This window comes from Schistocerca serialis, chromosome 9 (assembly GCF_023864345.2).
Source record: "Schistocerca serialis cubense isolate TAMUIC-IGC-003099 chromosome 9, iqSchSeri2.2, whole genome shotgun sequence".
Lineage (NCBI taxonomy): Eukaryota > Metazoa > Arthropoda > Insecta > Orthoptera > Acrididae > Schistocerca > Schistocerca serialis.
The window spans coordinates 160,558,913-160,571,612 of record NC_064646.1 but is presented as its reverse complement, the minus strand read 5'-3'; the positions used below and the strand labels follow the sequence as shown (position 1 = coordinate 160,571,612).

Sequence of the window (12,700 nt, the reverse complement as noted above, 5' to 3'; positions counted from 1 at the left end):
ATGGGACCTAACTTCTGAGGTCATCAGCCTCCTAGAACTTAGAACTACTTAAGCCTAACTAACCTAAGGACATCACACACATCCATGCCCGGGGCAGGATTCGAACCTGCGACCGTAGCGGTCTCGCGGTTCCAGACTGAAGCGCCTAGAAACGCTCGGCCACACCGGTCGGCAATAAGTTATCCTTCACTGATCCTAGCAGGTCCGAAATCTTAGATGGTGGGGGGATAATCATGTGTACCTGAAAGTCACTAAGGATTCCTACTAATGTGAAGGAAATATTTCCAACAAATGGAAAAAAAGCTGGGAGCTTTGCTGGCGCGTTCTACACTTTATCCACTTCCCGGTTCTTAATTTTAGCTGAGAATGCTCTGTTAATTTGACGGGTCGAGTATCCATTTTCTCTGAACACTGTCGTCAAAAGTGCGAGCTCTTTAGGTAAACTATCTGCATTCCTGTGAAGAAGGGTTTTAATCAGGTTTGGAATGGATGATCGCAACTTGAAGAGTGGAGGTACAAATCAGTGTGAGTGGGCTTACTATACACGGAATGTCCCAGAGAGCCGTCACTCTTTCGTCTAACCAAACCATCCAAGAATGGGAGACAACCATCTTTCTCTTATTCCGTGCTAATTCGAATGTTCTCATGAATGGAGTTATGATGATGTAAAAACTCCATTAACTTATCTTCTCCGTATGAATGTCTCTGGAGAACGTCTTCGTCACTCACCGATGGCTCACCTCAAGATGACTGGCAGGTGTCCAGTTGAAATATGGTGAAGTAAAGCTTACAACGACCGACTACGGACCCGATACCTATTCCAACATTTAATTCGCCGGGAAAATTTTAAATTTCACGTAGTTATAATTCCAGTACAGTCATTGGCTCTTTAATAACGTTAAAGCCTGAGTATCGTATTTTATTTATCGTAATACTCGCTGAGAAACCCAGCGTTGCACGGTTATTTATTTATACCAGTCTTACATTAATCCGTGTCCTGCTCACTTCTCCCTCAGTCCATCTTCTTCTCTCCCCTTTCTCTGTCCATTTCCCCCTCCTCTATCTCTCATCATATCCTCCTCCCATCTGTACTTATCTACTCCTTTCCCCCCGAGCTGCCTGTCCATCTCCTCGTCTTCCATTCTCTCTCCCCGTTATCACACTCACGGTCCTTCTTAGCCCTACAGTATTTCTTTCCAACCTGTAACCAATATTTGAACCAAATATGAGTGAAATGTTTCCAGCGGTTTAGGATGAGTTTTTTACCCGTGGTTTTACTCGGATACGCGTATGTCAAATATATTTCATACAAACTGAACACTTATTTGTACACACATTTCACCTGTGTGTCTAGCAGATTTTACCCTTCAGTTTCATTTCCTCTCTTGATAATGTTTATGACGTCGTAACTTCTGAACTATGCTCTGTGCAATGATATAATTTTGCAGGTACATCCAGTGGTATATGTGCCTACCCTATACAACGTGTGTTGTGAATAGGGTCAATGATAAAGAAGTAACAAAACAAAACGTCATTAATGATTCGGCAGTGTTTCACGCATCTCAGTATTTATGACGTGATATTTCCTGAAATTCGTGTCGTGCAATGATGTATTTTTCTACGTGCGTTCAGCGGCATATGCGAATACCGTCAGTGAAATATGTTGCGAATAGAGTGGATGGGTACCGCCTTTAAAATGAAATATTTGCTGTTTAGTCGCTTCGATTTGTGCCATTGAATGCTGAACACACTGCAGGTTTGTTTAATTTATGTTTCGTTACATACATCTTACAGAAAAATCAAAAGTGAATTAGCACTTACGATGTTTGCAGATTTTACGCGACGTGCAGCTGTTGGTGACGACGTGCTGAATCAGGAGAAGTCAAGACGGTGAACAATGAGTCAGCTGTAGATAGCCTGTGGGAATGTTGTTCTTCACTTCTTTCGCTTTGTTGATAAGGTTAGCTGACATTTCCTGAAGTGTGGCTGGGAAGGAACTTAAGAGCAAAGCTAAAATTGCTGCGAGCAAAACGAGCAGCAATGTTTAGACACAAGTGCACTTGCTGTACTGCAAATGATCATGCCGTGAAAAGCCACTCATGCAAAAACTGTATTTTCACGATTGCCGGGAGCTGAATCACGATTTCTCATATTCGGGCTGTAGGTTCTCTAACATATTTGGCTATTGCTTCCCAACACATCACGATTTTTTAAGATTTTTTCATCACACTTGCTAGTAAGAGCATAATTAAAATTTAAAATTCCTACGAGAGGAACGAAGTGTCAGATAACTATGCAGCTACGCTTATTTACACAGCGGAAGAAATGAAGAACATAGTTCTTTGAAATTCCTACGAGAGAAACGAAGTATCAGCTAACTGTGCAGCTACGGTTATTTACACAGTGAAAGAAAAGAAGAACAACGTCCTCACTGGCTATCAACATCAGACTCGTAATTGGTAATCTTCATTTTCTACGATTCATCGAGCCATTAGCAACAGTTGCTCGTCACGGAAAAGCTGCCCTCGTCGTAAGTGCACTTTTGCCATTGAAATACTTCACTAATAACAGCACTGCTAATACTTCGAACACCAACAGCGGATTGGCCAGTCGTAATCAAAATGGTTCAAATGGTTCTGAGCGCTATGAGACTTAACATCTGAGGTCATCAGTCCCCTAGAACTTAGAACTACTTAAACCTAACTAACCTAAGGACATCACACACATCCATGCCCGAGGCAGGATTCGAACCTGCGACCGTAGCAGCAGCGCGTTTACGGACTGAAGTGCCTAGAACCGCTCAGTCACAGCGGCCGGCTAATCGTAATCCTCGTACCACAAGGAACATGGCCAAGCTAGTTTTGGTTGCCGTAAGAAGCGCTGTAATCAGCGTCTAAACCGCTCTATGAAGTGTAACTCCTTGAAATGCATAGTCGGCAGGGTAGGGCAGGGAACTGTGGTAGTGGCGGGCGCTGCAGTGAGAACAATGTCTACGTAGTAGTGTCGGTGTTATATGACAGCTGAAGGCTGTGCACAACTTCTAACAAGGGAACCTCCCCATCGCACCCCCCTCAGTTTTAGATATAAGTTGGAACACTGGATAGGCCTTGAAAAACTGAACACAGATCAGTCGAGAAAACAGGAAGAAGTTGTGTGGAACTACGAAAAAATAAGCAAAATATACAAACTGAGTAGTCCATGCGCAAGATAGGCAGCATCAAGGTTATTTAAGCTCAGGAGCGCCGTGGTCCCGTGGTTAGCGTGAGCAGCTGCGGAACGAGAGGTCCTTGGTTCAAGTCTAGCCTCAACTGAAAAGTTTAATTTTTTTATTTTCGCAAAGTTATGATCTGTCCGTTCGTTCATTGACGTCTCTGTTCACTGTAATAAGTTTAGTGTCTGTGTTTTGCGACCGCACCGGTAAACCGTGCGATTAGTAGACGAAAGGACGTGCCTCTCCAATGGGAACCGAAAACATTTGATCGCAAGGTCATAGGTCAACCGATTCCTCCACAGGAAAACGCGTCTGATGTATGCTATACGACACTGGTGACGGCATGTGCGTCACATAACAGGAATATGTTGTCGACCCACCTAACTTGTACACTTGGCGAATGGGTAAAAAGATTATTCTACCTTACCCTATTTCGGTTTTCTTGTGGAAGTGATAATCACTTCCAAAAAAGTGATGAAAACATAAGAGTTTGTCACATAAACTGAAAATAAATGGATTAAACTTTTCACTCGAGGGAAGACTTGAACCAAGGATCTCTTGTTCCGCACCTGCTCACGCTAACCACGGGACCACGGTTCTCGTGAGCGCAAATTTGCCTTGACGTTGCGTATCTTGCACATTGACTACTCAGTTTGTATATTTTGCTTATTTTTTCGTAGTTCCACACAACTTCTTCCTGTTTTCTCGATGGATCTGTGTTCAGTTTTTCAAGGCCTATCCACTGTGCCAACTTATAACTAAATCTGAGGGGGGTGCGATGGGGAGGTTCCCTTGTAAGCTACAGCAGCCGAGTCTGAAAGTAATCCTAGAAACAGTGACGTCAGTACGACTAACGATTCGACAAATACAGTCGTTATCATTAGACGACATAAAGCATACAAGATATGTTTACAAAATAAAACTGATGTATCTTATGAAGTATGTAAAGGCCCACGAGGAAACATGGAAAAAGTTTATACGTGAAATAGGCTACGACGTACGTGGAAGGCAACTAATTGGATTTAAACTAAATTAGCACATAAATAAGTCATAAAAAGATACTGCGAGATTAAAGTTATTACGCGAACAACAGTAAGCAAGACATTATTAACGGCTGTGGTATAATGAGTGACTGAGTGACATAGAAGTAGACAGGTCCCATGGGTGAGTAGGATTGGTGCGTAAGTTCGTAGCGTTTCTCCGTAAGTTTAATAAACACAACAGACACACATAACAGAGACTTTAGTCATCAATAATATACTCTCCTTCACTATTTACAAAGTCTACCAACGCTGGTTTAACTTTTCGATTGCGCTATTGTAAAAAACACGTGGTTTTGAGACGAAGAACTCGTCGAGCCATATTCGGAGCACATTTTAATCCGGATAGGAAGTTCCTTGAAAGCTGTTCGGTAGAGAACGGAAGAGGTGAAAATCTGAAGGCGGAAGATCAGGTGAATAAGGTGGCTGCGAAATGACTTCCCAACCAAACTACTGTACAGTGGAAAGGCATCACTTCATGCATTCTTCCTTGTTGTTGTTCTAGGATTGCGGCTGAAGGACGTCTCAGTTGTTGGAAATAAACGTCAGCAGTGATGGTTATCCCTAGGAAAAGCAATTCGTAGTACACTGCAACGTAGTTGTTCCACCAGATGCATAACATTATCTTTTGTCGTTACGTGCAGATACTGCTTGTTTGAGCTCAACCATTCCTTTCTTTCCATTATGTTAGCGTAAAGACACCATTTCTCATCACCAGTAACGATGATCGGTGTTGCTCACAAGCCAACTGATGACGAGCTAGCATAGATTCATATATGGCCACCTGCTGATTTTTGTGATTTTTGATTAGAGCATGCGGTAACCATATACCCGATTTTTGAACCTTCCCCATTGCATGCAACTGTCGCACGATAGTGAAATCATCACAGTTCACCACATTTGCCACTTCTCCAGTACTGACCTGGATCATTGTGAATTAATGCGTGTAAACGATCTTCATCAAACCATGAAGGTCTTCCTGATCGTGGAGAGTCACTAATGTCAAAACGATCCTCCGTAAAACGAGAAAACCATTTTCTTGCCATGCTCTGTCCAATGACATTATGTTCATTCACGGCGCAAATGTTTCTGGTTGCCTTCGCTGTTGTCACCACTCTAATAAACTCAAACAGAAAAATATGTCGGAAATATTCCGATTTCTCCTCTAGGCACTCCATTTTCCAGCGTCCACAGCTCCAATCAACAGCTCCAAACCACAAAATGACAATTTGTAAACTCAAATAGCAACAGTGAATTAGAAATAAAAAATGACAGTCGACAAGTAAACCCATAGCAACCGAAACACCAGAGTGTAAAACAAAAACACTACGAACTTATGCACAAACCTAATAAGATTCCAGACTTAGATTCTATAACATTACAAGAACGAGATACACTATTACGATATGTAAAACATAGGAAGGTACCTGGATTCAATGGAGTGAAAAAGATTAAATAAAGTTATATAACACGCAAATTAAGAATTTAGCGTCTGCTCAGTAAATGCAGGAAAAACTGTCAGATACTCGTTCGTCTTTCTTGGTCGACAGCTACAGTTAAAAATCTATTCAAAAGAGGATATCGCAATAACTGTGAAAAAAGCGAGAAAATTTAGTCTCATGAATGTACGATATAAAATCTGTACTAAAATAATACATAACAGACTATTGCAGATTGTCTATTAGGAGAAGAGAAAAATGGATTTAGGAAAGGGAGATTTCGCATGGATAATGTATTCATCATTACATAAATAACAAAACAAAGAAAAGGAAAGGATCTGGTAAAACATCTCACTTTTATTGATTTTGATAAGACGATTGACAGCACAAATCGAATAATGTTCTGGCAAATAGTAGAAAATGAGGTCTGTCTTCCAAACCCAATTTTAGTAATAAGGAGTCTGTACAGGAATATCAACTTTTTCGTAGATACACTAATTAAAAGAAGTGAACAGATTTAGGAAATACAGGACTTAAACAAGGATATAGCTTATTATCCATACTTTTTTTATGTATATAAAAAAATGGTTGGCTCTGAGCACTATGGGACTTAACATCTGTGGTCATCAGTCTCCTAGAACTTAGAACTACTTAAACCTAACTAACCTAAGGACATCACACACATCCATGCCCGAGGCAGGATTCGAACCTGCGACCGTAGCAGTCGCGCGGTTCCGGACTGAGCGCCAAGAACCGCTAGACCACCGCGGCCGGCTATGCATATACTTACGACATTTTAAAGAAATGAAAATTCCTACCAGATCCAGGAATTGAATTATCAGTCAGTGTTTATTCAAACACTCAAATAGTGATTCAAGTAAATGACACACAGTAGACCCGTAGATCGATCAGAATCGTGCATAATATATGAGTTATTACGTCGAACCAATAGAAATGTTGACAATTACAAAAAAATCCATTGAACAGCAAAAGGTATTCCCTATGAACTACAAAAACATACGTGCATAAAATAAAATTTTGAATTGCTATATGCAGGTAATTATTTTAAGAAATTTTTACTAAAAGTCAAAAGACCATTACCCATTATATCCGACTGAGGCAGCCATTTTTCAGTTTTTACGTTTTCAGGTTTTCCTTCCAGATCATCTGTTTCCCACTTCCAGAGAATAATTTGTTTCATTTTAGAAAATGTCTCCAAAAATGCTTTTGTTTTAACTTCAGGCATGTCAGAGCTGCGAAGATTAGATCCAAGGCTGAAAAGTATTACTCCATCCTTGGCATCATCCAGAAGCTTCTGAAAATACTGCAGACAGGAAACAGTTTGTTGTCAGAATATTGTAGTTAACTTTATTTTGAAGTTAATTTATTCTTGATAACCGGGAAAGTAAATTTCGTTTATGACTTCCGGGAAAAGTGCAACAATTTTGCATTAGCAACACCAACAGTTGTATTAGGTAATTATATACGACTTCCGGCATTGTTTGAATTTAGTAGTAAGCTACGCACATTATCTCTGAGATTTATTTTGTCATTTACATTGTCCAGTCTTAGGAACACAGGCACAAGCTATGCTACTCACTTCAATCTCGGCATTAAGCTAGCTGAAAATTAGGAATAAACTGTGATCACGATAAAATAATGACGAGATGCGTGATGGGATGCTGGTGATTTAAATTATCATGGAAGACTCAGGATGATAATACGTCGTTTGTAAATGGTTTGGTTTCGATGTGGAGAATGATGCGAAAGTACTGCATTTGATAGGTAGAACAAAAAGGGGCCCGGTTTTTCTGAACCGGGATATACTAGGAAGCTAAGAATCAAACATGAGCATGGAGCCGTCAGAATAAGTGAAATGATGCACCGATCGAGGGAGTGGACAAGCATTCGGGGAGAATGGGATTTAATTTCCCAGCCGGTTATCCTGAGGCAAACTTTCCGCGGATTTCCGAAATCACTCCAGGCAACTAGTGTAGTTCCTCCGAAAAGGGCCACAGCCAATCTTGTGCCATATTCTTGCCCAGTCTCGTTGCTAAAGAGATGTTAAGAGTCTATTGCCTCGTTTATTTTCATTATTTTAGGATGCCTATTGCGGCTAGGATTGGTAGGGTGGATTGCCATTGGTAGGAAGCGTTAATTCCAATGATATCCTGGTCTCGATGCGAAGCTTTTTTAAATTATCTACCTCTACACTTATACTCCAAAAGCGACCTTACGATATGTTGTGAAGGCACTGCCGCTACAAATACCTTATGATCCCTTTTCCGATGTGTAGATGCAAGGAAGGATACAGTCTAATGTTGAGATTCAAATTTACGATGTAATACAGGCGAAAATTATGTAGCTATTACAGGAAATATGAGAACTTAACGAGTTGTTGCATGATATGGATTAGAAGGACAATCCAGTTTTGGGAAAGGTACTGTCCAGCGAAGCTCAATGGAGTTAACAGAAACTGGATGGAATGGACATCTACGCAGAGTTTACATATCTGAAAGTGGGACAGATGAGGATCTTGTACATCTGGATGGTAACTGTGGACTATTGAGATCTCTCTTGCATGGACTTTGGTTACTCATACTACATAGCTGGTAGAGGAGAAGTATACCCAGATGTTTTTGTGTACTGGTTGGAAGAGAGGGGCAGACTAAAGAATAAAAATAATTGATGGAGGACGAGACATACTGCCGGGTTAGATGGAAGAAATACGCCGGGAAGAAACTGAAGAAACACGACAGAAAAACAAACTGATCGTCAGAGAGGGAGAGTGATGGCGAAGAAGAAGAATGACTATAATGAAGACATCTCTGACTTGTAAAATTCTGATATAGGGCTATTGCAGGAATCTCTTAGTAATCCCAGATGTTTATACAGGGTGTTACAAAGAAGTACGGCCAAACTTTCAGGAAACATTCCTCACACACAAAGAAAGAAAAGATGTTATGTGGACTTGCATCCGGAAACGCTTAATTTCCGTGTTAGAGCTCATTTTAGTTTCGTCAGTATGTACTGTACTTAGTCGATTCACCACCTGTGCTGCTAGAACATGTGCCTTTACAAGTACGACACAACATGTGGTTCATGCACGATGGAGCTCCTGCACATTTCAGTCGAAGTGTTCGTACGCTTCTCAACAACAGATTCGGTGACCGATGGATTGGTAAGGGCGGACCAATTCCATGGCCTCCACGCTCTCCTGACCTCAACCCTCTTGACTTTCATTTATGGGGGCATTTGAAAGCTCTTGTCTACGCAACTCCGGTACCAAATGTAGAGTCTCTTCGTGCTCGTATTGTGGACGCCTGTGATACAATACGCCATTCTCCAGGGCTGCATCAGCGCATCAGGGATTCCATGCGACGGAGGGTGGATGCATCTATTCTCGCTAACGGAGGACATTTTGAACATTTCCTGTAACATAGTGTTTGAAGTCACGCTGGTCGTTCTGTTGCTGTGTGTTTCCATTCCATGATTAATGTGATTTGAAGACAAGTAATAAAATGAGCTCTAACATGGAAAGTAAGCGTTTCCGGACACATGTCCACATAACATATTTTCTTTCTTTGTGTGTGAGGAATGTTTCCTGGAAGTTTGGCCATACCATTTTGTAACACCTTGCATACAAAAAAAAGGCAATCGACGAAAATTGAACCTTGTAATGTACAATACAGCATATGCTTACTCTACTTCGTCATTTTATTTAGATGTATACTCTTTTTCTTTATAAAAAAGATAAAAGACGTACCATGAAGAAATCAGCCGAATTGGACTGAAATCGGACGATGTGGTGTAGATGTACCGAAAAACAAATGTTAACAGTTTCAGAAAAATTGGATGATTTAGTGAAGAGAATAGCCTTCACTGATTGAAAAAGTTAGTAACTAGTTTCAGAAAAATTGGATGATTTATTGAAGAGAAGAAGCTTCACAGATCTAAAATGTCAGCAACTCTTTCGTCTACCTCTATACGTTATGTGTGCACTTATCCGGCTTGGCACTGATTGGCAGAGTTGTTGAATGTCCTCTTGAGGGATATCCTGCCAGATTTTGTCCAATTGGAGCGTTAGATCGCCAAAACCCCGAACTGGCTGGAAGACCCTGCCCACAGTACTCAATACATTCTCAATTGGGGAGAGATCTGGTGACGTACCTGGCGAAGGTAGGGTTTGGCATGCGCGAAGGTAAGCAGCAGGAACTCTTGCCGTGAGGCGACGGGCATTATCTTGCTGAAACGTAAGCCCAGGATGGCTCGCCATGTAGGGCAACAGAATGGGGCGTAGGATATCAATGATGTGCCGCTGTGCTCTAGAGGTGCCACAGATGTCAAGAGGAGCGATCCTGCTACGAAAAGAATTTGCATTACAGACTAAGACTGCTGGTTGTCGGGCCATATGGCGGGCGACAATCAGTTTGGTATACCGCTGCTTTCTTGGACGTTTCCAGACACACCTTCGCAATTTCCGCGGTTCATTTCGAAGCGGGAGTCAACAATGAAGACAGTTCTACTCCAATCGAAGAGATTTCGCTCCAATAGTGCCCGGTACCACGGCAAATGTACTTCTTGGTGTACGGAGGTCATGCCAGTCGGAGCAGATGTTGCCGTGAGCTCAGATACCTTTCTGTGAGCTGCATGTTAATTGTCCTTGTTGTCACTGAAGCACCGGTGGTACGTTGGATCGACGATAATGAATCCGGGGATATGAGTGCCCCTCTGACAATTGCTCGAGCCTCACGTTTTGTCTCTCTAGCTCGATCGCTTCCATCTTGACGCTGTGTTCGGTCATGGCTAGCCCATTCCTGCCAAAATCGGCGAATAACGGCGTCGCTCCTACTGAAGTGTCGAGTGATTCGCCAGTTACTCAAAGAGGTTTCTTTGTGCCTGTCTGCGAGGCACAGTTAGTGTACAGCGGAGTACACACCTTATGTCTTGGTAGCAACATTTCTCCTGTTTACTCTCCCTGCCAGTTGCGCAGTGAAACTGCACTGCAGCGTCACACACTGATCCATCGGCGGCCAAAGTTCACAATTTGTGATTTTTCATTGATAACTGCATGAATATTAATGTGTGATCAGTCTGCATAATTTCTTCGTGTTTTTTTTTTCCTTTTTCGTCTTAGAGTGTATTGTAATTGATTACTAGCACAACAAGTACGTTTAACCACCTGTCCTAACCATGCAACAGGGTAAATTCAGATGTAAATTCTTGGTTTACTTTCGCATTAGCCCCAAGGGAAGGCAACTGAATGTAATCTTCGCAGATAGCTCTGGAAAAGATGGTCCACTACGATATTCTGTCGCCTTACTAGACGGCACTTCGAATGCGAGCGTAGAGACATCTTTTTCAAATTATTAGGCGTCAAACTGGATGAAGAATTTTATGAAGGATCAAGGGCTATTCTCCGGTCTTATGATAGGAGGAAATGCCTAGAACCCATGGCAAATGCGTCTTACTGATTAATCTGTTCGCCTACTGCGAATTTTGTTTGGTCGCTGTGTATGGAGACAAGAGAGGTTAGGTTTCTTAGACAGCATTCAATCGCTGGTCCATGATAAAGTACGATTGACGTGTAGGTTCTGTGGACACGTGAACAGTGGTTTTTGGATGAAAGTTAGCTCGATTTTGAGTCTGAACTCTCTATAACAAACTTAATCATTAGGTGCACTGCAGAACTCTGTATTGTGATGATTTCAGTACTGTTTTATGATTTCTGATGGAACCGAACATGTTACTTAATTGGTCACGATTCACTTCACGTATTAAGTGCCGAGTTAACTTTCATGATTGCTTTCACTGCTAGACATGAGCCAGCTTCGACCATGCAGTTATTAATGAAAGTGGTGAACTTTGCTTTCGATTAATCTCTCAGTTTGAACCTTTGTGTGTGAGCAATTGCGCGTCCATATTGTGTCTGCTTATTATACAAATAATAGCTGAATAATAAAGATCGGTACGATATAGTCGTCTGCTGTGTGGAGACATAGGAGCAGTATTTTTATGTGTGTTTCACGTAAATGCAGTTTTATGAGCGCGCTCAATCTGTTAAATAAATGGTAATTCTATAGTTACTTGTTCTTTAAACTTCGCTACAAAGTTCATACCAGCACGCCCTCCCTCCTCCTGTAATCTGTGACGTCACAATGTAAGCTACGCGGGTTCCTCCATGGGATACAGACTAGGGCTATAATCGATTAATATTCATAGAACTTCAGACGACTTGGTGCTCAGGGACAAGGAAGATATTGTCAAGTGTGGTAATTGTACACAGATAGCTCTCAGCTGCGATAAGTCCTTTGTACAAGGTGAAATAATGTCCCACCTTAAACGGTGGAAATCCTATTAACATCAGTTCGAATATGATGAAATTAGGAAAAAAATTGAGCAATTATTTACTTCATGCCTGGGAAGTAGGAAGCAGAAGACTGTCCTCCATTCATTAAACATAGAAGAGGTTTGAATCTGACTGGGGTCATGTCAAGTGGCAGGTGTAACACGGTTCTGTTTTGCGTGTATTGCTTTTCGTGATATGTATCACTGACCTGCTACTAAACACGACTGATGAAAGAACAGTTATTCTGTTTGCAGAGGATGGAAGTGATTTTGTGAAAGATGTAAACTTAATACAAATGATGTGGCTAACAGGACCTCAGTAACATTACAATCTACCTCTCGGAATCTATCTCTCGGAAATTAACGCTTAACTGGAACAAAACACATTGCGTACATTTATTTACACGAAATGCTCGAAAAAGTGAATTTTCCCTGTCCAAAGGTAGTCAAATTGTCAGCGAAGTCCACCATATTCAGATCTCAGTACTGAGGGTAGAGGGAAGACTCTCTTGAGAGTATCACGTTCAAAATCTTGCGCAGAAACTGAATGCTGCTGTCGTCGCTATAAGAATGATTTCCACTGTCTCCGCATATCCTTTGCTTACTTCCACGCTATTATCTCGTGTAGGTTTACATGTTGGGGCAGCTCCGAGCATTCACCA

The 12,700-nt window shown here is 41.5% G+C and overlaps 1 protein-coding gene across 2 annotated transcripts in view; it reads right to left on the bottom strand.

Moving 5' to 3' along the window:
* Nucleotides 1-12,700, bottom strand: part of LOC126418672 (UDP-glycosyltransferase UGT5-like) — a 114,431-nt gene that overhangs the window by 24,951 nt on the left and 76,780 nt on the right. For both annotated transcript variants that reach the window (XM_050085557.1, XM_050085558.1), the window contains exon 4: nt 6,792-7,014. In XM_050085557.1, the coding sequence (XP_049941514.1) occupies nt 6,792-7,014 (223 nt within the window). The remainder of the gene's footprint in view (nt 1-6,791; nt 7,015-12,700) is intronic.